This window comes from Maniola jurtina, chromosome 18, assembly GCF_905333055.1.
Source record: "Maniola jurtina chromosome 18, ilManJurt1.1, whole genome shotgun sequence".
NCBI lineage: Eukaryota > Metazoa > Arthropoda > Insecta > Lepidoptera > Nymphalidae > Maniola > Maniola jurtina.
Window position 1 is genome coordinate 9,218,076 of NC_060046.1, and position 25,773 is coordinate 9,243,848.

General features: G+C 34.7%; 2 protein-coding genes across 3 annotated transcripts in view; both read left to right on the forward strand.

Annotated features, from left to right (window-relative positions):
• LOC123874150 (actin-binding Rho-activating protein-like) overlaps positions 1–25,773 on the forward strand; it is a 51,911-nt gene that overhangs the window by 24,982 nt on the left and 1,156 nt on the right. For both annotated transcript variants that reach the window (XM_045919357.1, XM_045919356.1), the window contains exons 3-4: positions 4,975–5,152; positions 23,113–23,205. In XM_045919357.1, coding sequence (XP_045775313.1) covers positions 4,975–5,152; positions 23,113–23,205 — 271 coding nt within the window. The remainder of the gene's footprint in view (positions 1–4,974; positions 5,153–23,112; positions 23,206–25,773) is intronic.
• Positions 8,019–9,604, forward strand: LOC123874151. The gene is made up of 3 exons (XM_045919359.1): positions 8,019–8,626; positions 8,961–9,127; positions 9,373–9,604. Exons 1-3 carry the CDS (start codon positions 8,611–8,613, stop codon positions 9,595–9,597), a joined length of 408 nt encoding a protein of 135 aa, XP_045775315.1. The 5' UTR covers positions 8,019–8,610; the 3' UTR covers positions 9,598–9,604.

Below are 25,773 nucleotides of genomic sequence, written 5' to 3' on the forward strand. Positions count from 1 at the left end.
GTTGGCCCACTACTAAGCAAAATTAAAAGGGCTTATGCCATAGTTTGCCACGCTTGCCAAGTGCGGATTGGCAGTCTTCACACACCGTTGAGAACAATAAGGAGCACTCTCAAGCATGCATGTTTCCCCACAATGTTTTCCTTCGCCGTTAAAATCTATACTAATATTATAAAGAGGAAACCTTTGTATTTTTGTATGTTTGTATTGAATAGGCTCAAAAACTACTGGACCGATTTCAAAATTTCTTTTACCACTACTTAGAGGGATTCTTCCGAATCCGTATAGGCTATATTTTGTAGTGAAAATTGTGGAGTAAGGCGTCGAAAAAACTGCCGTACGTTAACGATTCTCGCGAACGAGCTTAAAAAATAAATGTCCACCCGTGCGAAGCCGGGGCGGGTCGCTAGTAATGGATATTTTTAAATGCTCAAAACGCACATAACATGAAAATTTAGAGATGTCTTAGACTTAGGGGCGAATCCCCAGCCTCTCGAATAGGAGGTGAACATCTTAACCATTAGGCCATCATGGCTCATACATTGGTATATTGTATCTTATTAGTAATATATTATATCAAAATTCTGGATGGATAATTGGGTCTTTCTTAATCCCTAACATTCAGACCTATAACACCTTCCTATCTTTTCACTATTCAAATAACTACAACTCCAAAAACACATGCTTTTCACAAATTACTTTACTATACTTCTCCTAGACTTTAATACTTAAGAGGGGTCTCTGCGTCACTTGCTCCATACAAACGTAGTTCGTCTCTCATTGGAATACTAACCAATCATACTCAATGGAATTTTGTAGAAACGTTCCGGGATCTAATATCTATGCCTGGGGTTTTCCAGATTTCCATCAAAATATTCGGTTTCAAAGTTACGTGGTCTTAAAAATTCACATACAAATCTTTGAGCCCCTGTAATTTTAAAACTACATATTTTTAGAAAATTCTAAAACACCATAGGCACAGATATTAATTTTTAGAATATGTGTGCAAAATTTCATGGACTTTGGTTGCTTAATATTCTAATGAAATTGGGGCTACGACTGTATGGAGTAAGTGACGGAGAGAGCCCTGTTAATTGAAATAGTGACCAAAATATGTTTTTTAGCTAAATACGTGATTGTTAGTTTATACGTAGGTATAATTTTTTCCTTTACTTTATTAGTAAGCTTTACTGGTCTCTGTATTTATAATATAATTTTAATTTTAAGAATGAAGTAAATAAAATAAGACATGAATAATTGTGGTCGTATCTACGAGTAGTTACCTATCTATCTGCTTGTTGTATATTATCATTATCTTACTGCGCCGCACTTGGAAACGGCTCTCCACAACATTTACTGCGGTAAGGATCTACAGATACCTATTCGTAGACAACCGAGTTCCTTCTTCGAAATAATCGATGCAGCCGTCACTGCCACGAGCAGTCCTGATGGACTCCGGAAATCTCTTTTGTTAACTTGCAATATCGGAGAGTAACTTTGAGCAAGAGTAAATTACTTTCAATTTGTCTGAATAAATTTCATTAGAAGTGTTAAAGCGAAAGTTTTGCTTTAAAATTTTAACGCTAGAATCTTGTGGTTGTACGTTCAAATTTTACTCTGTAAAACATTGTATTTGTACGCTTAGTATAAGGGAATGAAAATATTATTATTCTTTGTTTTTTCAAGTATTTAGTACTGGAATTTAATTGATGCCCATGATTTCGTCAGCTTGGAGTTAGATTTCAAAAAATCCTGTGGAAACTCTTTGACTTTCCGAGATAAAAATTTCTTTAAAAACGGTTAAGCTGACGGGTTTTTAAAAGTAACAAAGAAGGTTATTAGTTTTACATTTATTGGGTTATTATTTTTAATTTACACTTTTATAACCCCCAGGACAAGTGAAGGTTACAATAATAACTAGAAAAGAGCTGATAACTTTCAAACGGCTGAACCGATTTTCTTGGATTATAGCTAAGAACACTCTCGATCAAGCCACCTTTCAAACAAAAAAACTTAATTAAAATCGGTTCATTAGTTTAGGAGCTACGATGTCACAGACAGTACACAGATACACACGTCAAACTTATAACACTCTTCTTTTTGGGTCGGGGGTTAAAAACTTTTAAACACTATGCAAAATTAATTTTAGAACATCTTCTTGAGCGCATCATCTTTAAAGTTATACCTACTTCATTGTAAATAAACTTACACTTTACTGTTGTTTCTTGTTTGTTGTTGTACTTTATTATTGTTAGTTTAGTAAAACTTTGTTTTTCATCTCGTTAATCTGTACATGTTGTCTATTTATGTTTAACGGGTAAAACTCCAACAATAACCCGGATAAGGTAACAATTTGCTCTACTACCAAAAATATATAGAAATTAAACAAAATCTCCAGAAAAAAGTTAGTTACGGAGGGGTATAAAGGTTTAATTAGTGGACTGTCCATCCAAGGTCTGTTTTACAAAAAGATTATCTTTCAAAAATCTTGAAAAATTCAAAAATATCCATCCATCCGTGTCAGAGCGTTGGAGGACCGTTTATTTCGCACTTTCGAAAAGACCTATTTTATTCTCGGGATGCAAGCTATCTATGTACCTACCCTACCACATTTCATCTTTTATTGGACGGATGGCCCATGAAAAGAAAAACCTACAGCCAAACACACTTTCGAATTTATAATATTAGTATGGATATTTACGAGTTTATTGGGTGGAACCCCACCCGTGGCACTATTGTCGTACCTTCTCCTAGCACTAGCTTTACGCTTAATTGGAGGGGAAAGGGGAATACTAGTCATAATGATAAATTTGGCTAATATTCTTTTAAAAAAATGGATTTTGAATAAATACGTGGTCACAACAGGACTGCTATTCTTCGGGAGGTGAAGTTCGAGCTTCTTTGTGTTTTTCTTTGTGTCTTTGTTTAACACAAGCGTTCATTAGAGTGATTTTAAATCCCACAGAGAGATTAGATGCACTACGCTTTAAACATGAACTTTTTTAATAGAAAGAGTATTTAAACAAGTTCGACATCTCATACAGCTCTTTGTGGGAATATTATATTATTAACTAGATGATGCCCGCGACTACGTCCGCGTGGATAGTGATTTATTCATTGTGTCTTTACCTTAACCATCCGGTGTCCCCCCACCTACCCCTACAGATAACGTGAGCATGTAGACTCTTCATTTGCACTTACAATGCTCGATCACTCGTCAGCTGATCTTAATCAAAGGCTTTATACAGTTTAGATACTAAGACTTCGAAAAATCTGGAGGATGCCTTTACTTGTTAGAGATCCTTAAAATAATGGAAGAACAGAGAAAAACGGACATATTTTACATTTTAAGATCTATATAATGTATGCAGTTACCTAATCTATTATTTTTATTAATTCTGTATATGTGCCTTTAATTTTAATTTTATCTAATTAACATAAATTAACAGCCTTAATTACTTTAAACATAAAAAGTAGAATCGTCCTAAGATACTAATCTACTAAGATACCAAAGACCCCGGATACCGCGTTTACGAAAAATAATAGGTATAAAGTATAAAGTGTAATAAATTAATAATAGCTTCGTTTAAACGGATGTCTGTGAAATATTTAAAAATGTTATATTAGAACCAGCTGGAATACTGGAAACGTAATTACTCTTAAAAAAAGAGAAATTCTTTGATCCAACTAAAACAACATTTGGATAATATAAAAGTTACACCGGCGAGTTACCTTTGTCGAAATAAAATCTTTATATTACAAAGAGTTATGTTACGTTTAATTGAACAACAATTATTATTTGAAACTTCAAAGTTCTTGTTATTCCGAACTAAACGAATTGCCAAGTGCAATCTTAACTTTTCTACGAGTAAATAAGTTTTAAAAGTTTCGGAAAGATGGAAGAAAAATGTGCTGCATGATATTCTTCCTCACTTTTAATTTTTATTTTTACTTTTTCCCAGAGACCTTAAACCCAGAAGTTCAGGCCTACCTAATGTGGACCTAGGCTCTCATCTTAATCGTACACTTATAACTGAAGCCTGGTATCGACTACCTTGGTCACGGTGATAACTATAGCATTCCACTCTGTTCGGTCCTCAGCTTTTCTAATTGGAAAACCATTGAATGACTTGACCCAGTTAGACCATCTGCTGCGGCGTGGTTATTATCCAGGTATACCTACGAAAATGCGTTATGTCCATCTTTCGGGCTCCGTGCCTCAAAAGGAAAAAGGGACCCTTAAATAGGATTTGTTTTTTATTTGAATATTATTTCTATTATAGGTCTGCATAGACTTTTAGGTTTGGACAGGCTGTCTGTCGTGTCTGTCAAGAAAACCTGTAGGGGTTTAAAAGGTTAAAAACTTTAAAACTTTGAGGGTGTCTGAAAGGGGTTGTCACGACTCTAAGTGTCTGGCAATGCATGACGTAATTAATTCTAATACTATTCCGAAAAAAATATAAAAAACTACACTTTATACTTTGACGTAATTTTTTAAACCCTTTTTTTACCTGTTATTTCCCAAAGGCACCAATAATCCAAACTTCATACACGCTGATGGTTCTTTAGTGTGTTGGGGACAGTACGCAAAAAAATCTAGCCCTTGCTCTCTCTATAACTGAGAGCTGTTGAAACAATTAATGTAATGGCACTATTTTGATCGACATTACGACTTCTGGGTTCAATTATTTTAGCACCGTTTAAGGGCTCTTTGCTTGGAAATGAGTTCAGATTTGTATTCAGTGTGCCAAAAACGTCCGGAAGAAAAACTTTTTGTATTAGAAATGTAATCACACAATTTTGTTCTTCTTAAATTCAGTTCTTAATTTAGAAATCGTTAAATCCTTAAGTACTTCTTGCGGGAATCAAACCTGGTACCTCCTACTTACAGAAACTCAGCGATGGCCACTCCGCCAGGCAGATCACCAAGATTTTCTTTGATTTCTTGGAATCATGAAGTCAATCTCTTTGTTTTAGACCTGTTCCCGGATCTAAGACTGAATTCAGAGGTGCTGAAGCCCAGGCCAGAGTGTGCACAGAAATGAAAGAACTATGTGAAATAATCCACGACTACGGAAAGACGCCGTGCAAAGGCCTTTTACCGCCGGAACTGAAGGGAGCGACCAAAGTTATCTCATTTGGAGAACTATTCTCAGTAAGTGACTTTTCTGAAACATTTTACTAACATAGTTTCAGGAGTTTCCCGAACAAGTTCTAGAAAGTTCTACTGCAACTGTAACAATACATAATGAAAATTTCAAAATGCAAGCCATAAAAATTAAAAAGTGGTATAATGCATAAGCGCGACGAAAAATTCCTTGCATACAGTATTTATTTTTTCGCTTACGGAATTCTTTCGAATGTGCTCCTAGCCTAGTATTCTAAAAGCATTTTGCATAATATCTAAGGTCAATATGTAACGGAGATACTACCCTAATGTTATATGACATGAAAGAGATTAGATTACTTCCAAAAAAGTCAAGACCTATCGTTCACTCTGCTGAGCATATTGACTAAATACTGTTGAGGCAAATATTGTTGTTGATTGAGTTTACTCTATCCCTTATGATAATGTATTTTAGAGCTTATAGCGTATAGAGCCTAGAGTTAAATATAAATTCAAAAAAAAAGAATAGATACTTATTTTATCAAAATGATTTAATTTGATCATCGCCAGCCTGCAACTGGGCCCTGTTTGGTGATTCGCTAACTCAGTGTCTAACACTGCCACCGAGGTTGGTTGGATCTACATTGCTGCTTCACTGGGGGACATTAGAATATTTTTTCGTAGAAAACCTTCAATGAATAAAAAATGAGCTCGGTAGATATCATTCTGTGTCAGACACTGAGTTAGCGAATCACCCCGCAGGCAGGTCCCCTCTCAGAATGGCAAAGGGTTTATTCCAAAGTCCGTCATGGTGGCCAAGTGTGGATTGGCAGACTTCACTGATCCTGGAAAACATTATGGAGAACTCTCAGGTATATAGGTTGCTTCACGATGTATTCCTTCACCTTTTAAGCAAGTGATATATTTAATTACTTAAAACGCACACAACTCGAGCAAAAAGTTAGAGATGCGTGCCAAGGATCGGGCCCCGGCTTGACGATTTTTTTTTTAATTTATTTATTTAAGTATAGACACGAAAATTCCTTATAAACTATCTCTCGCTAAACTGCACCTAATAGAAATAGGAGACTGTCACCGCTTAGTCTAGGTTATATTTTATTAAATTAAATAACATGTGGCGATTAATCATTACATAAGGTCAGCTAAAAAGCGCTTCCAGTCAAAGTCTAAAACACCTTTTAGGGTGAAATTGACAATATTTCATGTTAAACATCACCTATACATACATACCTATCAGATCATCACTTTCCATCAGGTGTGATTGTGTTCAAGTGCTTGCCTATAATAATGAATAAAAAAAAGATGTTCATTATCCTTTTCGATGAATAATAAAATAGGTCATCGAAGTAAAAACCAAAGAATTATAGAGCCAATGGACTGTTAATGTCGCTTTCACTTCGTCTCAAAGCTTTATTAGATATTTTTTTCAATTAATCTACCGTCGACTTTTATTGTAATAAAAACACAGAGCTGCATTCGAGTATAAACTATTTAATATCTAATTCCTCTCTGAAAGACTTCAAAGTCAAAACATTTGAAAGAGAAGACCAATGAATTTTATATTAAAATGAATGAATTAAATACTAAAATATTAAATGCTAAAACCATTGAGCATTATTACCACCAACAGTAAAATGATGCATTTATTGTAAGAAAACAATAAAATTAGTATTAACTAGCTGATGCCCGCAGCTTCGCCCGCGTGGATTGGTCAGATCCCTGCAGCATCAGGATTGAGGAGTTGGACTCCAAATTTTTTAGGAAACAATATCGCAAAGTTCCTCTATCGATTAAAAAAGAAATGACGCAAATTGGTTCAGAAATCTCGGAGATTTCGGTGTACATAGGTAGAAAAACACAACTCCCTTTTTGAAAGTCGGTTAAAAAAGTAGCCTATGTTACACCCTGGTCAATTCTCTACTTGTCTCTGAAAATCCCGTCAAATCCCGTCAATCGGTTCAGCCGTTCCCAAGATTAGCCTTTTCAAACAGACAGACAGACAGACAGACAGACAGACAGACAGACAGACAGACAAAAATTTTAAAAACGTGTGATTCAGTTATAGTATCGTTCAAATAACCATATGACCTTAATATGCGGTAGTTATTTCGATATTACAGACAGACACTCCAATTTTTTTTATTAGTAAGTATAGATTAGTATAGATATTGCCAAATGTCCTAACCCAAGTGTTACTGAGATGTCTGTAATATTGCTTGTGTCACAGCCCATCTGATGCGCATACTTTTTATCGCGAAAAGTCAAAAAGTTCCTAGGGGAAGAAGATTTTTTAAAAAAAAAAACCTAAATCCAGGCATTTAGCTTGCGAGCATCAGCTACTAATTCAATAAAAATACCTACACAATGAGCTGACTAATAAAAAATGAGACTCTTTTCAATCCAGCCGAACTTTGTATTGATTCTGAAATAGACATCAGGTATCAAAAGTGACGCTAATGATCTTGGCACCGGTCTAGATGAGACATGTACAAAATATTTGAAGTTTGCGGCGGCGATGATCTTAAGGTGGTTCGATTTCCATACTAATTTATTTTTCCATTTATGGACATCTAGGGCATAATTTCATACTGAAATCACATCACTTGGCTCTTATTCAGATCTTTATTTGCGCTAAAATATATTTATCTGAAGAAAACAATAGATTAATAGCTAAATGAGATCGAAATTTTTACTAATTTTTGTCAATGTATGAGTAGAAGGCGATAGTGTCGTACGCTACAACGTTTTAGTAGTGTGCGTTTCCGCTGCTTTCGTGGAAGTAGATGCTGCGTTGCCAGTTCGCTGATAGTAAGTTGGCAAGCGCTGTTGCCGCTCTTCGTTTTGCGTTTGATGCAAAATTAAAACTATTAGCTTCATGATGACTTATGACTAGCTTTCGATGCGTCGGTCAGGTGATGCCAAACGTAAGAATTTCCTAAGAATTTAGGGAAAAATTCCCTAAAAGTTTGAAATCATGAACTATAACGCAGTCATATACTAAGCCTATTATTATGATAAATATACTTGCTTTTAGTAGCATAAAGTAGTTGTGAAACTTTTTGATCGATTTTACCGAAACCAAATTTTACGTCAACTTATATACTTTTATTACTACTATTTCATTAATATAGCCTTAAAATCATACTGAGGTATTTATAATGAATCGTAGTTATTAAAATAATTAAAATAAAAATTTAAAAAAAAACTTGGGGTGTATGGCGCACCGCGCATTATTCAATATCTAGGCAAAAACTATTTAGAGATGGTAACCCTCTTATTGTGAATTGCGCGACGCGGTGGTACCTCCTCTAGTGTTTGTGATAAACAAGTGATAAAGTTTGAGTATTTTTATTGTATTGTTGCTTGTTCATACAACAAAAATAAATTATGGAGCCACGAACTTCACGCAAAGATTATCTGAATCACCAATACTCTGGCCCCCGGAAAAGTCGCAAACGAGTTCTTGGACAAAATGAAAAGATATCATGGAGAAAGCAAAAGGTAAGTACACGAACCTAATAATAATTGCACTTCAAATACTTATTCGAAATGGAATTATTATTAGGTATTTACAATGCTTACATCATAAATATTTTGCTATAATTGATATCTAGTTATCTGCTATAATTTTTTGAAAACATAACCTCTTATTTGCAGTCGTAGTGAGTGTAGCAAGTTTAGTCCTAAGTGGAACATGAATAATCAAATAATAGTAATTGATCCATGATACATAGGTACTTATATATAAATAATTGGTTGTTTGTACTAGTTGATTACAAATCATTGTTTTTGAATATATCCTTATATTCTAAACACATCTGTTTATTGATTTCAGGGATTATAGAAGAAGAAAAATCAATTTTGGAAATAAAATGTTTTCCCTCATTGGCTCGCAACAGTCAAGATATGTTTTCTGCTGCAAAAGATCGTAAAAATTTTCCTCTCTACATTGATAGTACTATGAGGTTACAAATGAATAAAAAACACTATTTCTATTATCAGGTTAGTACCAAAATACTTTTTTTATCAGTAACTAGATGATGCCCGCGACTTCGTCCGCGTGGATCAAGGTTTTTCATTCCCGCGGGATATTTGTAATTTTCCGGGATAAAAAGTAGCCTGTGTTCCCAGGTATGAGCTATCTCCATACACACACACATACAAACTTTCGCATTAATTATATTATTTTCATTTTCATAGGTTTCTATTTTCAAAGGTACAAATAATAATAATATTTTTTATTTCAGATCCAGGGCCAGCTGCGGGTTACAAAAATGAACAAATGCTATTTTGTTGGACATATTTCTCCAACTTACGACATCACTATTTTAGAAATAGAACGTGATGAAGTTTTCATCGGTAACATGATACCAAAACTAGTTAATTTATTTAAAAATTGTGTATTGCCTGAAGTAGTACTTCGGAGAGTCTGCAATAATCAAACTTGCTTAGACATTTCATTGTGTAAATAAAATCAATTTTGCTCAATTTTACTGTCCCATTTGGTGGCGAGACCCTTGGTCCCTGGGGTCCTAGCGCTTCAAGCCTTTTTAGGGAAATATGAAAAAGGTTAGTCGACATCACAGGAGACCGAAGAGCTGGCAGCTACCTCGGACAAAGAAAATTAGTCTAGCCATTCAAAGGGGGAACAATGTCAGTATCTTTGGAACCTTGCCTAAAGGGACTTCTTTTAATAATTTATTTTAGTTATTATATTATATTTTTTAAGGTTTTTAGTTTTAGGTTCATTGTTTTAATAATTTAGATTTTAGATGTTCAGAATAAAGTATGTATTATTTCTAATAAATAAAATTTGAAAAATGTCTCTACTTTTAATAATCTTATAATCATATAAAAATATGTAATAAATGCGATAGTGTGTTTGTTTGTTGGTTTGTCATTCAATCACGTCACAACTGCATTTTGCATGCTTTCGAGGACTTGTATGACTCTTCTCTATCTATACTAATAAATAAAATTGGAGTGTCTGTCTGTAATTTCGAAATAACTACCTCACATTAAGCTCATATGGTTATTTGAACGATACCATAACTGAATCACACGTTTTTAAAATTTTTGTCTGTCTGTCTGTCTGTCTGTCTGTTTGAAAAGGCTAATCTTTGGAACGGCTGAACCGATTTTGACGGGACTTTCACAGGCAAGTAGAGGATTGACCAGGGCGTAAGATAGGCTACTTTTTTAACCGACTTTTAAAAAGGGAGTTGTGTTTTTCTACCTATGTACACCGAAATCTCCGAGATTTCTGAACCGATTTGCGTCATTTCTTTTTTAATCGATAGAGGAACTTTGCGACATTGTTTCATAAAAAATTTGGAGTCCAACTCCTCAATCCTGATGCTGCAGGGGATCTGACCAATCCACGCGGGCGAAGCTGCGGGCATCAGCTAGTCTAATAATAAAAACCTAACTCCACACAAGAAGTCGCTAGCAAAAGCTAGTACAGTATAAAACGTCACAAAAAATATAGCTAGGTATAAAAATGTTTATATATATAATTTTAAAAAATAAATAAAAAAGGAAAAAAACCAATAGTCAAGTCATGGAATAGAACCCGATACTTGTAGACGTTGTGCCTAGAGTCTGAACCATCGGTCCAGCGAGTACTTCTCTGATGAGTCGAAATTAGTAAACACCTTTGTATTCAACAAACCTGTGAATGTGTGCGTGAAAAATTCTGCTGCTACCACCGCGTGATTATCAGAACAAATTAAAGTATTTTGAAAATTAAAATACATCACAAACGTAGTTGGATATATTAAAAATATAATGCTACAATCGGGAGCTATATTAACATAAAAAAATATGCACATTTTCATTCATAAAAAAATAAAATAAGTCTAATTACAAAATAAACGCCATCTAGTAGCGCTGATGTGCCTAGCTGACCGTATCAAACCACCTTAAGCCGCTCATTGTCGTCTAACAAGCTTAATAATAGCTACGCTGTCAATACTTTGCGATAGTTGAGAGAACAAGGGTTGACTCAATACCTATAATAAACTGAAATAGACTGAATGCGCTGGAATTCAGTTATTAATATAAAATGTCGCTCAAAGTAGAAGCCATGTTAAAAATTAACTCTTTGTCTTTCCGACAAAGGGATTATAATAGCCCGAGAGACAAAGAAAAGTTTTATAGGGAGTTTCATCTATTCTAGACACAAAGGTATCACAGAAGAAGTAGGATGTTTCCATCGGAGTCTATATCTAGGAATTTACAATTTAGTGGGTATTGATTTCTCGATAATGTGAAACCAACGAAAAGGATTTTCAGATAATAATATGTCATGCCAGTGGCGTGCACGAGGTCTAAAGCCAGGATAGACATAAGTTAGGTAATTGTCTATTTACTAGCGGTCATGATGAAAAATGAGCATTGAACTATTTGAATTAGAGTAAGCAGCGCTTTTATGCCTCTATAACCTGCATGCCGCTGATCCCAGCGAGGCAGAGGCATGGCTGAGACGGATCAGCTACTAATACCTAATACTATAAAGTTAAAACCATAAGAAGCGCTATTCTCTTTAGCTTTTACGTCAAAAAGAATCCACCGATGTCTCCTTTTTGAAACTAGTTAAGTACAAATTAATGTAAAAATTTAAACATAAAAACGACTTTGCCTTACCCTGAGTAATAAGCTATTTTTACGTAGACTGAAAAGTTTTAATAAAATTGTTCTCCGCGTCTGTTGTTCCCTTAAAAGCTTTGTCAGATTTTTTGGAGAAAATTTCGACAGTTGTATACGGGTAGTGATTTAAAAAGCGGACTCTATATTCGACCCAAACTAAAAATATTCTTGATTAATAACCAATTGAGAAAAGTCGAAAAAAAAGTTACCGAAAACGAAACCGGAAAATTGCGCCTCATACGGCTCTTGCGCCTCCTGTATATGTTGCGCCTGTTTGCGGCTCTTAATGCCCGGTGTTGGTAATAATTTATGCATTTCCATTACCCACATCAACTGCCTTAACAAGAAAGTCTTGAAACATGATACGTGGTAAGCCTTATAAAATGTATGACGATGTCATGTCAAATAAAGTATGAAACCTTTGCTATCCTTTGTCCTTTCTAAGTAACTTTTTTAATAAAATCTCTTCCTTCCTGAATTCAGCCCTATTTTTATTTTACGGTAACGTCATAGCTTTGTTCACTGGTTTTGTCGGGTTTCATCTTGCATCTGCTTCACTGAACCAAGACACCTATTGATAATAATTTTCTCTTATACAATATTATAAAGGAGAAAGTTTGTATGTGTGTGTGTGTGTGTGTGTGTGTGTATGTGTGTATGTTTGTTACTCCTTCACGCAAAAACTACTGAACGGATTGGGCTGAAATTTAGAATGGAGATAGATTATACCCTGGATTAGCACATAGGCTACTTTTTATCCCGGAAAATCAAAGAGTTTCCACGGGAATTTTAAAAAACCTACATCCATGCGGACGAAGTCGCGGGTATCAGCTAGTACTTAATATAACAGCGGGCTTCAACTGTTTCTGAGAAAGAATTTTGGTTGTAATATGTTTATAGCAAACGAACTTAACACCTATATCATTTCGTTATCCAAAAGAACTCCTAGCTTTAGGGGAATCGAATTTCTAAGACTTGAGATTTAATTAAAGTTCCTTGAATAATAAAGCTATTCTCAACAAGGATATTATTAGATTGTTTTGATACCTTAAAAGAAAATGAAAAAGAAAAGAAATGTCAATAAACTACTCACAGCAGCAAGGGCTGTTTTTAATTACACCTAGGGGCAAGTACATTTCTTTTATTATTGCCCGGTGCAAGTACCTTTTAATTTGACTGATCAAGAATGGTGTAAACAATAAATGTACAAAGTTTCAACTAAATTGGATGGACGATACATGAACACTGGGTTACCTAGCGTTCACTTATCGAACAAACAGACAGAACATACGCATTTGTCAGATCAAGATAAATTTATGCCTATATTTATTATGTTATAATTGATCCGATCGTAAACTTAGAGACTGAACTACATATTGGTTATTATATTTGGAACGGAAACGTTATTATTCCGCGACAATTTTCACTGTCAATGTGCTGCCATCAAACAAGAGTATGATATTGTTATAATGTCTTTTATTATTCATCATAGTTTAATTTGGTATCTAGGAATATGACAATATGTAAAATATTAAGATTCAAATTATCAATACGTATCACTAGTTAATTTATTGTAAAATAAATACTGTCAATATACTAAGATTGACATGATACTACTGGATTTAACATTTATCATACAGTAGTCAATAGTTATTATGTAAAATAAGGAATAAGAGAATATCTAAAATATTATGATGTTAATTATCAATACATGTCATTAATTATTAATTGTGAATTAAATACTGTCACTATACTAGGGTTGACATGATACCGCTGGATTTGGTATACAGTTGTCAATAGTTATTATGTGAAATAATATGTAAACCATCGATTTATTATGTAATTAATTATTATTGTCAAATTAACAATATGTAAACCATAAATATGTGTTGCTGATGATATTATTATGTTAAATTAAATATTGTGTTAGGTTGGTACATTGTACCAACCTTCAAATAAATATTAAGATGGACGTCACAATGGATTCCCGCCTTGTTTGCGATGGCAGTGTCTATAAAAGTACCTTACCTCGACGGAGGGAGGTCATTCTTGTGGAATAATTCAGTCTACATCATTTCTTGTGTAATAATTCAGTCTACGTCATTCTTGTGTTATAATTCAAATAGTAAAGTCAGTCTGGTTCAAATGGTGAAGTTCTTGACGCCAGAGCAAACAAGGGCGGCAGGTTATACCAAAGTTAAGTATTCTTATATTTTATTGATAATTGATATAATTGATAACCATTTGCTGGTTATAACTGATTATTAAATATGTTTTAGTACTATGTATTGAATGTTGTAATGGTTTTAAAAGACGTGTGTTGTGGAGTTTCTTTGCCCTTTCTTCTCCACGACGAAACACCTTTGCGAAACGGGCAGTAGAGTCATCTTTAAATAAATAGATCTATGCTGAACAATACAATAAAATACAGATAGATCTATAAAGATTAAAGTGAGAAAGGTATCTGAATAAACGACTAATTATTATTATTCAGCTTGGTTTGTTTTACTTAGGTGTTTACTACCTACCCTCTCTTGGTAATTAATTAACTTTATCTATTGAAGTGAAAGTATAGATTAGGTTTTTAATTTATTTAATTTTAGAAAACAGTTTAGGATTCTTACTTTTACTAAATAATACAGTAGTTGCTTTGCTTGATTTTAATTGTTAAATGATTTAACATTTAGGCTTTACCTGACAAAATCATAGCTACCTACAAGCCTAAATAAAAGATAGATGATAACTTTTATTAGTCATCATTTAAGCCCACTTTATAATTTAAATCTAACATCAGAAGTGGGATTCGATAAGATCTTGTCTTAATACTAATACTTTTCAAATGCTTTCAGTAATCGTGGATGCGGCCTCTCCTCGAAGCGACAGGCTTCTGCCTGTCGTCAATGGCACTTGGTGCTGGTAATCCGAAGGCCAGAGAGCGATGGACAACCCTGTCGTCAGTGGCACTTGATGCTAGTTTGGCACCGCTAGTTAAAACGTTTCTCCATTGGTGAAATTCAATGCTACAGCTAAGTTCTAGTGTTTATTTTTTTTTTTAGTGAGGGTGGTTACAAAAATTTTAGTTAATAAGACAAATCTAGATTAAGATAATTTTATTTAGATAATGGTAAATCTAGTTAGGCGTCAGATTGGCCGAGCGATTAATATAAAATGTATTTTTGAAATAATCACAAAATTATAATACTCTATCAAAGCAAAAATAACAACAAAACAGTAAATTTGCTTTCAAGAATATATCATACCCATTTACTTTAGGTAAAAGTCTGAAGACAGTGTGAATTTTCAAAATTATGATTTACGAAACCTAAGCATAAAAAGAAAAAAAAAAAAAAACTATTTACTTTCTTTTCTCTTAAAGCAATTTAAATAATTTTTGACACTCAAGTGTTTTTTTTTTTGGCTCTCTTCAACTTGCCTTAAAAAAAAAAAAAAAAAAAAATATAGTCCCCTTAAATACAGTTTGATTTTTTTAATCTTACTAATAAAATATCCTCACTGTTTCTATATTTAGTATATAGATACTTAATGTTAATAAGTCTTCCTACTAATAGTAATACATCCATTTTATTTTGGAAATACCTACATTATAACATTTTATAATTTTATTTTTCTTGAGTTGTTTTGAAAGAGGAAGGAAGGAAGAAATCACATACAATAACATAAAATAAAGACTATGTTTATTCACATAGAAATAGATAGGCACAATGTTTTGTAACAACAAATAAAACAAATTCTATAATAATCCAATTTCGGTCTGACGTCTAGCTATCTTAGTTTTCATGGCAGTAACATTGACATTGAATCTTTGAATATTAATTGTGTTACGAATAACACAATCGTATTTATATATAATTTATTTTATATACGTCGGTACGAATGACATCATTTTATATATTTTTTTTTTTCATGTCGGTATTTTGCTACCGCAGTTGATTTACTTTCACTGGCTACAATGTTCTATTTTCCTATGTACTTCGAGAGCGAAGTACTTATCAGAATGGCCGAATAAGAGATATAATATGCTAATAATTTATACTTTAAATGACAGAAAGAAGAAAAACAAGGAAGAAAAACAAAAAAAAAAAAAAAATCTTTTAGTGTCAAATGGTCAAACGGTCAAAAGGTTAATAATCCCAAATGAGACAAGGACAAATAGAAAATTAGGTTAGTTAGTTCTGCTTGTACTAATCATTACCAGTACTAATTCTTAACTTCTATTAATACATTTTTTTTTTAAGAAGTTTTTAGTCTGGTAATGTTAGACGTCTTGAACTTGACAAATACTAGTACTGTGATCTAGTACTTGTCTCTGGTACAAGCCCATATCTTTATGGGGGGCAGATCGTTAGGTAGGTAGGTGTTAGTTCTGCTTGTACTAATCATTACCAGTACTAATTCTTAACTTCTATTAATACATTTTTTTTAAGAAGTTTTTAGTCTGGTAATGTTAGACGTCTTGAACTTGACAAATACTAGTACTGTGATCTAGTACTTGTCTCTGGTACAAGCCCATATCTTTATGGGGGGCAGATCGTTAGGTAGGTAGGTGTTAGTTCTGCTTGTACTAATCATTGCCAGTACTAATTCTTAACTTCTATTAATACTTTTTTTTTAAGAAGTTTTTGGTCTGGTAATGTTAGACGTCTTGAACTAGACAAATGCTAGTACTGTGATCTAGTAATTGTCTCTGGTACAAGCCCATATTTTTATGGGGGGCAGATTGTTAGGTAGGTGTTAGTTAGTTCTGCTTGTACTAATCATTATCAGTACTAATTCTTAACTTCTCTTAACATTTCCTTTTTTTTAAAAAGAAGTTTTTGGTTTGATAATGTTAGACGTCTTGAACCTGACAAATGCTAGTACTGTGATCTAGTAATTGTCTCTGGTACAAGCCCATAATATTTATGGGGGGCAGATAGTTAGGTAGTTTATTTAGGCTGCTGATGACCGCCCTGTTGCTCTACCGTTATGTTCCACTCAGCGGGAATAGGTATTTTGCAATAAAGGCCGGAGGCAGTAGTCTGCTGAGTTACTGACCCACTCGGTCTAGATCTTCACGCACAGCAGGTGAGAGGACTGAGAGGGGGGTCTCTAACTAATAGGTTAGCTATTAGCTTACAGATTTTTTTTTTTGTAGCTTACAGATATTTTTTTTTTGTAGCCTACAGATATATTTTTGGTAGCTTACAGATATTTTTTTTTTAGCTTTTAGCTAGGCATTTTCCTTTTCTTTTCCTTTCTTTCCCCTATGTACTTCGAGAGCGAAGTACTTGTCAGTCTGGCCGTGTCAGATCAAGATAAATTTATGCCTATATTTATTATGTTATAATTGATCCGATCGTAAACTTAGAGACTGAACTACATATTGGTTATTATATTTGGAACGGAAACGTTATTATTCCGCGACAATTTTCACTGTCAATGTGCTGCCATCAAACAAGAGTATGATATTGTTATAATGTCTTTTATTATTCATCATAGTTTAATTTGGTATCTAGGAATATGACAATATGTAAAATATTAAGATTCAAATTATCAATACGTATCACTAGTTAATTTATTGTAAAATAAATACTGTCAATATACTAAGATTGACATGATACTACTGGATTTAACATTTATCATACAGTAGTCAATAGTTATTATGTAAAATAAGGAATAAGAGAATATCTAAAATATTATGATGTTAATTATCAATACATGTCATTAATTATTAATTGTGAATTAAATACTGTCACTATACTAGGGTTGACATGATACCGCTGGATTTGGTATACAGTTGTCAATAGTTATTATGTGAAATAATATGTAAACCATCGATTTATTATGTAATTAATTATTATTGTCAAATTAACAATATGTAAACCATAAATATGTGTTGCTGATGATATTATTATGTTAAATTAAATATTGTGTTAGGTTGGTACATTGTACCAACCTTCAAATAAATATTAAGATGGACGTCACAATGGATTCCCGCCTTGTTTGCGATGGCAGTGTCTATAAAAGTACCTTACCTCGACGGAGGGAGGTCATTCTTGTGGAATAATTCAGTCTACATCATTTCTTGTGTAATAATTCAGTCTACGTCATTCTTGTGTTATAATTCAAATAGTAAAGTCAGTCTGGTTCAAATGGTGAAGTTCTTGACGCCAGAGCAAACAAGGGCGGCAGGTTATACCAAAGTTAAGTATTCTTATATTTTATTGATAATTGATATAATTGATAACCATTTGCTGGTTATAACTGATTATTAAATATGTTTTAGTACTATGTATTGAATGTTGTAATGGTTTTAAAAGACGTGTGTTGTGGAGTTTCTTTGCCCTTTCTTCTCCACGACGAAACACCTTTGCGAAACGGGCAGTAGAGTCATCTTTAAATAAATAGATCTATGCTGAACAATACAATAAAATACAGATAGATCTATAAAGATTAAAGTGAGAAAGGTATCTGAATAAACGACTAATTATTATTATTCAGCTTGGTTTGTTTTACTTAGGTGTTTACTACCTACCCTCTCTTGGTAATTAATTAACTTTATCTATTGAAGTGAAAGTATAGATTAGGTTTTTAATTTATTTAATTTTAGAAAACAGTTTAGGATTCTTACTTTTACTAAATAATACAGTAGTTGCTTTGCTTGATTTTAATTGTTAAATGATTTAACATTTAGGCTTTACCTGACAAAATCATAGCTACCTACAAGCCTAAATAAAAGATAGATGATAACTTTTATTAGTCATCATTTAAGCCCACTTTATAATTTAAATCTAACACATTCATTTTTTTCATACTAACTTAAATGTTTATCATAATCTTCAAAAAAAATTGTATCGTGGGTTACTTTTTAGATCTTGCGCCATCCCGCGCTCTGTCCTTTCACCAAAGTTTGCCTGTATAAGAGCTTGCTTTAGCAATAAAGCTGTAAAACCGAACACATGGTGCACATGGTGAATTTTCTGCTCTAATCACCATCGTCTAGAAGCTTAAGTTTATCTAGGGAACCTCTGAAAGGCTCCAACCGTCGCCGAGCGTCTCATTAGGATACAAAGCTGTCACTTAAGCTGTCGTCTAAGGGCCGGCGCACATATGGCGGAGCGCAGCGCAGAGCATTTTTCACAGTCAAAATATCATCGACATTGTCCTCATTGAAATAATATCTAAAATCAATTGTGCATCCGTGCGGATACTCGCGCAACCGGGCGCAGTCCCACGCGTGCTCGCGCATTCTCTGGTAGTAATTCGCGCAATGTGTCACGCGATTAGAAAACTTCGCGGGCATATATGTGCGCCGGCCTTAAGGCGACATCAACAGTAGCAAAAATGAGAGTCCAGCCTAAGCTTCTAAAAATTACTTGTAGGCATAGCCCTGATTTTCACTCACTGCTAAAAAGAATTGACCGTTCATTCAATGTACATAGCATAGAGTGGATTTATGCACCTACGGTTTTCATACCGGATTTGCAAGAATTGATTTTTTAATCTGAATAAAGTAAAATTCATTGTGGGTTTATTTATACCTATTCGGATTCAAATTGTCATAAAATTAGATAGAAAAAGATGTTCAAATTCATACCTACCTAGTGTACAAGAATGCGTAATTTTCTGCTTTTGTTGTCTGGCCCGGGTGTGGCTTGCCTTGAGGCTTCAAGAATCTGATCCGATAAAAAGTTATATCCCTTCTTTTAAGGGACCCCCGAAGTCATAAAGTGCACAGACCTCTCTTAAATTAATCTTTAAGGGGGTTTATCTACTACTAGCTGACGCCCGCGACTTGGTCCGCGTGGATTTAGGTTTTTCGAAATACCGTGGGAACTCTTTGGTTTTCCGGGATAAAAAGTAGCCTATGTGCTAATCCAGGATATTATCTATCTCCATTCCGAATTTCAGCCAAATCCGTCCAGTAGTTTTTGCGTGAAGGAGTAACAAACATACACACACACACACACACACACACACACACATACAAACTTTCGCCTTTATAATATTAGTGTGAAGTGTGACTAGCTGATGCCCGCGACTTCGTTCCCGTGGATATAAGTTTATAAAAATCCCGTGGGAACTCATTGATTTTCCAGGATAAAAATACCCTATGTGCTGTATCCGGGGGATAATCCACCTATCTCCATTTCAAATTGCAGCCATCTGTTCAGTAGTTAATTTAGCGTGAAAGAGTAACAAACATCCATCCATCATACAAACTTTCGCGTTTATAATATTAGCAGGATAAATACAAAAACTTATAAAATAAGCTTCTTATTCGTTTTCCTTTGGCCCACGGAAATCACAGACTAAAAGAATTAATAACGTAGCTCTTTCAAGTTTCAAGCGAACACGTGTTAAAATTAAAATGCATTCCCACGTAGAACGGTAAGACCGACTTCATAATTTGTTTCGTTTTTAGCTTTTCAGGACTATCTTCAACCTGTTTGTGGTGAAATTAACTATTTCTATGAGTAGTTGTGTATTTAAAGAAGCATGTCTAAGTTTTGAACTATTATTAAGCCTATATTCACCATAGTAGCTTATACCTCTGACTTTGTCCGCATGGACTACAAAAATTACGAACCCCTATTTTACCCCCTTAGGGATTGAATTTTCAAACATTCTTTCTTAGCGGATGTCTACGTCATAATAGCGATCTGCATGTCGGCCCATCCAGTAGTTTGAGCTGTGCGTTGATAGACAAGTCAGTCAGATTTTCCTTTTATACATTTAGATTAGACTGTAGTGCATTGGCGATGTTAACGGGTACTCGCGTGGATGATTCCTAAGTGATCATACACATGCCGCGTCCATGATGCTCTAGCTAGTGAGTCACACCAACAGCAACCTCAGCAAATTGGCCAGTAAGCTGGACAGCTCTCCCCGGAGATGCTAGGATTATGCACACATTGGTGCTTATAGGAGATTCCATTCAGCGTTATAGGTTTTAGGTGCATAAACAGGATGTCGCTATAAATATAAATTAATGATTAAAAATAATTAAAATTAATTCAGCAAATAGAATACTTGTTTGTCAAAGTACGAACATGGGTTGTGTGATTATTTTTTTTACTAACGCATACTAATGCCTGATATTAGATAACGATAGACTTCGGGGTCCCCAGGTGCTAGAATGGTTATCGTAAAGGCGAGTGCAGTATTGGAAGAGCCATACTACCCCACTAGGGGGACAGATGACATCAAACTATAGTAATCAATCAAAGAGAGTGTTTAGGCGGCAAGAACGCAGCATGTGGAGTTCCTTCAAGAAACCTATACATATTCAGGAGTGGAACTCTATCCGTTGATAATAATGATATGATGATAAGTGCCTGAATTAAAAATCTATTTATTTATTTATTTCAAATTTAAATAGATAAATCATGACGTATCTATACTACTAATAAATAAAATTGGAGTGTCTGTCTGTAATTTCGAAATAACTACCTCTTATTAAGCTCATATGGTTATTTGAACTTATATTTTTAAAACTTTTGTCTGTCTGTCTGTCTGTTTGAACGGGCTAATCTTCGGAACGGCTGAACCGATTTAGACGGGATTTTCACAGACAAGTAGAGGATTGACGAGGGAGTTGTTACTCCCTACTTAGACATATAACATATATATAACATAGGCTACTTTTTTTAGAAACCTAAATCCACGCGGGCGAAGCTGCGGGCATCAGCTAGTATAGAATATATTTATTGCGACATTGAACCGGAAAATGCTCCAGATTTATTTTCGCCCGCCCGTTCCCGTTTCCATATTCGGTTTCGCCGGTAGTGTTTATGCCGCTAATTACGAGCGAACAGTCGGTCATTACTATACGCATGCCAAATTTAAATCTTGGCCGACGCTGGCCGACACTCGGCCATGACGGCGCAGTTGGAATGTTATGTGACGTCATGATTTTGGAACGTATAATGCACTCGTATATCCGGGTGATGTACCTATCGCTGCATGTACAGTTTGCGACAGGTCGAGATGGCAATCGGGGTAAGAGGCAGGTGGACGTCCCGCACACCCGCATGTCACTCGCGCTATCCTGCACCGCGGAGGCTGTGCGTGTGATGATAGGTTTCGTTGTTTGTTTAGCGATGTTTGTCAGATAACCAACCGTCTAAAGACTGAAATTAATAATGATCAATCTATCTTCAATGTAGGTAATCTTTCGGTAAGTTACTTGGCAATGTTGTTATTTGTCAAAAAGTGTCCGTCAGTCTTTTTGGACAAATAAGACAACGTTGTTAACGGCCGAATTGACTAATGCAGAATCTTAACGTCTCCTAAGAGCACGTGGAAATATTTCCGTTGTCATTGAGCGTGGTGTTTGCTTTTGTTATTGTTTATGATTCGTTATATATACGTGCATGGACACAATTTCATTCAAATTGCTCTTCATATAATTCTAATTAATATGGGAAGATTAGCAGTCAGATTCTAGGATATCCGAATGCAATGTATAGAGACGATCTTGTAGCTTTAAGACGAGACAAATTAGGTCGATGGAGTATTTCGAGGCTCGAATTCTGTCAACTTTGCTGTGAGGTAAAATCTCATACTAAGCACACACCTATGATTTGGAGTTAATTAGTTTTGGAATAAATTTATTGAATTAATGTGAAACACGCCGCAAATCGAAATATTAATAATTAATAAGATTGAATTTGATGCCTAATTACTTGTAGAGGTATAAAGTAAAATATGTATTTAACTCGGAATTAAATTATTAATATTTAATGTAGAGTTTTTGTAATGTAGGAGGTATAGCTGATAGCTGGGTGGTTAAGGCTGATATTAAATCAGCAAAAAAAAAAAAAACGCCACCCCGGCTGTTATACCTACCAACCTACCTACGACGATTATACCTACCAGGATACCTACGACTTAATAAGCTCTGGACGCGCAAACCGCACAAGATGACAATTCATATTATTGCTACTAAATAACTGGCCCGATAGTTTGAGCGAACACGCCGTAACGTCGTTGAGCATTTACGCGCGTTCGGTTTATTGAATCGCAAAATATAGCACGTTTGTATATGCCAAAACAAACGTGATATGCGCAAAAACGCGATAGTCTAAAACCACCCTTAAGGTCAAACCGCATTGGTCGAGGTTTAATACATAAGTATTAAAATATTATTTCAATCATTTCGTATGGTGCACGTCGCAATAAATGGCGGGCGTGACGCAGCATAAAAAATATTTTGACGCGTAGCAACGCGCAGCGCAGCGCCGCCTGTAATGTGGTCCGTCCTTTACTCCTCAAAATTAAATTATATTTTAAATTAAATATAATATGCTGGTATTCACGTTATATTTTCCTTACAGATCTACACGGTGATCTCAGACAAACTCGTCGGACTCCTGCTGAGGACGAGAAAATATCAATTAACATATTTCGAAGGCGAAGTCTTATTTCAGGTACTAATTTCATTAATTTAGTAGCTACTTCTTATTTTCTACGCTTATGGGAAAGGGGGAAACATTTTGCGAATCATTGTTCCCTGTTCTCTGATTTTAAGGTGTTTTCCCCTATCGACTCGTGGTCTATTATTCTATCATAAACATTCTGTTATTATTCTATTATTCTGTTAAGTTCTATAGTTCTACAATGTTAAGTTATAAGAGACTATAGTTTATAAGCTCAAATATAATGGTAGGAAAGGATATTGGGACTTCTAGGAAGAAATCTTGATCACAATTATCGTTTATGTCGATCGTAGAAATGAGGAAAAGTTTCATTTTGTAGTTTTACCATGGTTTGAATATCTAGATTACGTTATTTCCTTCTTTTAGGGTTCCATAGTAAACAAGGAACCTTTATATTTTCGCCATGTCCATCTATCTGTCCATCCGTCCGTTCACCGCGTCCGTCCATCCCCGGCTTTGCTCAGACACTTTTAGTAGGTACTAGAAAGCTTTAATTTGGCATGTGAACCCACATATTAATCACGCGGACTAAGTGGTAAAATAAATTTTTTAGAGTCAAGTATGAGTGGGGGGGGGGGTTGGTATGCGTGCGTGTGTGTAAGTGTGTGTGTACGCGTGTGTGCATTTGTCACCAACTAAAGTATAGGTTTTACAAGATGAAGATAGATGAAGTTGTTAGATAATGTATAGCAGTTAATATATTGTGGCAGGCAACTACGGAGGACCCTTACAGACCGCGTGGCCCGCACTTAACTGTTTTTTTATTATATAATATTTTTAGTCTCACGCTATTCAATTTTAAATGATCACGAGGAACTAGGTCGAAAGATACTTCGAAAGAAAATACTTAAGCCTTATTACAAGGTAACAATATAAAAAAAAATACCATTTTAGGGTTCCATACTCAATATCAACGCGACCCTATTACTAAGCCTCTACTCTCCGTCAGTCCGTCCGTCTATCCATGGGCTGTATCGTGTCTGTATCTCATGAACTGGTATAATAGGTAGGTAGAGCATAGAAATTTTCAGAATGAAATTAATAGAATGGTATTTCTATTTTCGCTACTCGTATAGCAACAAATATCTCATAAAAACTATAAAATGGCCGCCATTAAAATAAAAAATGTATTGTTTCTTGTACGATTGTACGGAACCCTTCGTGTGCGAGTCCGACTCGTACTTGACCAAGTTCTAGTATTCATCTAATGTATACTAATATAACAGGACTTTGTCTGTGGTGGCGTTTGTTGGCGCGCATGTTGTGACTTTTTGGAGTGTTTTTTTGTTAGAAGTGGCCGGTTTTTGTGTCCCGCTGGTGTTTATTGGTGGTGGAACTGACCGAGGAACTGACTGAGAAGCGCTCTAGAGGGGCGCCGCGTTTATGTCGGCGGGCGCCAGCACAGACGAAGTCCATACTTATACATATAGTTTTCCTAACTTGTAAATAACTACACACTTGACATTGGCTAATCAGTGTAAAGCCAGACGAGAGAAGAAAAAAAAAACTAATATAACAAATGTGAAAGTGTGTGTGTCTATCTGCTAGCTAGCTTTCCACGATCTATCATCCGTTTCACTGATTTTATACTGATCTTTTCCGCACGTTCTTATCGAGAGTTATTCACTTCTAATCACCCAATCTTTTCAAAAATGTTGCGGTTTCATTGCATTTTATCAGATAATTAACCCCCGACCCAAAAAGAGGGGTGTTATAAGTTTAACGTGTGTATCTGTCTGTGGCATCGTAGCTCCTAAACTAATGAACCGATTTTAATTTAGTTTTTTTTGTTTGAAAAGTGGCTTGATCGAGAGTGTTCTTAGCTATAAACCAAGAAAATCAGTTCAGCCGTTTCAAAGTTATCAGCTCTTTTCTAGTTACTTAACCTTCACTTGTCGGGGGTGTTATAAATTTACTGAGCTTCTTTCAGTGAGCTTGTTTGGATATCGAGTTTTTTTGTACCCAGACTTCTTCAATTGAAATAAAACTGTTTTGTGATTAATGCCCAGTTCTTCAGTAATGCTATAATTACTTATATGCCGATCTTGCTCCACTCTTTCACAAAAAGCATCAACTTTATCCATGACAGACTACACTAGACTGAACTGCAGTAGAGTGGAAAAGTTATCATGTTTGCGATTACTTCAAATGCATCGAATTCCTTTCTGATTCACTAATTTTCTTGGACAGAAAAATAATCTGAAAATGGCGGGAATCAGTTTTTTTACTTATTTTTTAAATATCACTTTTTGAATCGTATTACCCTCCACGTACAAACAGTTCAACCAAAAAGATTACATTATTACAACTTTACGTAAGTATATACTCACATGATACAATTTTCATACTTTATCTCTGACTTATTATGCAACTTTAGTACTATTTTCACTAAATATGTATCTCAATATTTAAAATAATATACTCCATTGTTATACAAACTTCTGGAGTGACATTGAATACCTACCAGATAATATAATATGAAGCTCAGAATTATTTATCACCAAAAGATTCAGCAGACTGTAAGGTCATTTCAACCACCAGTATGTAAGTTCATGAATT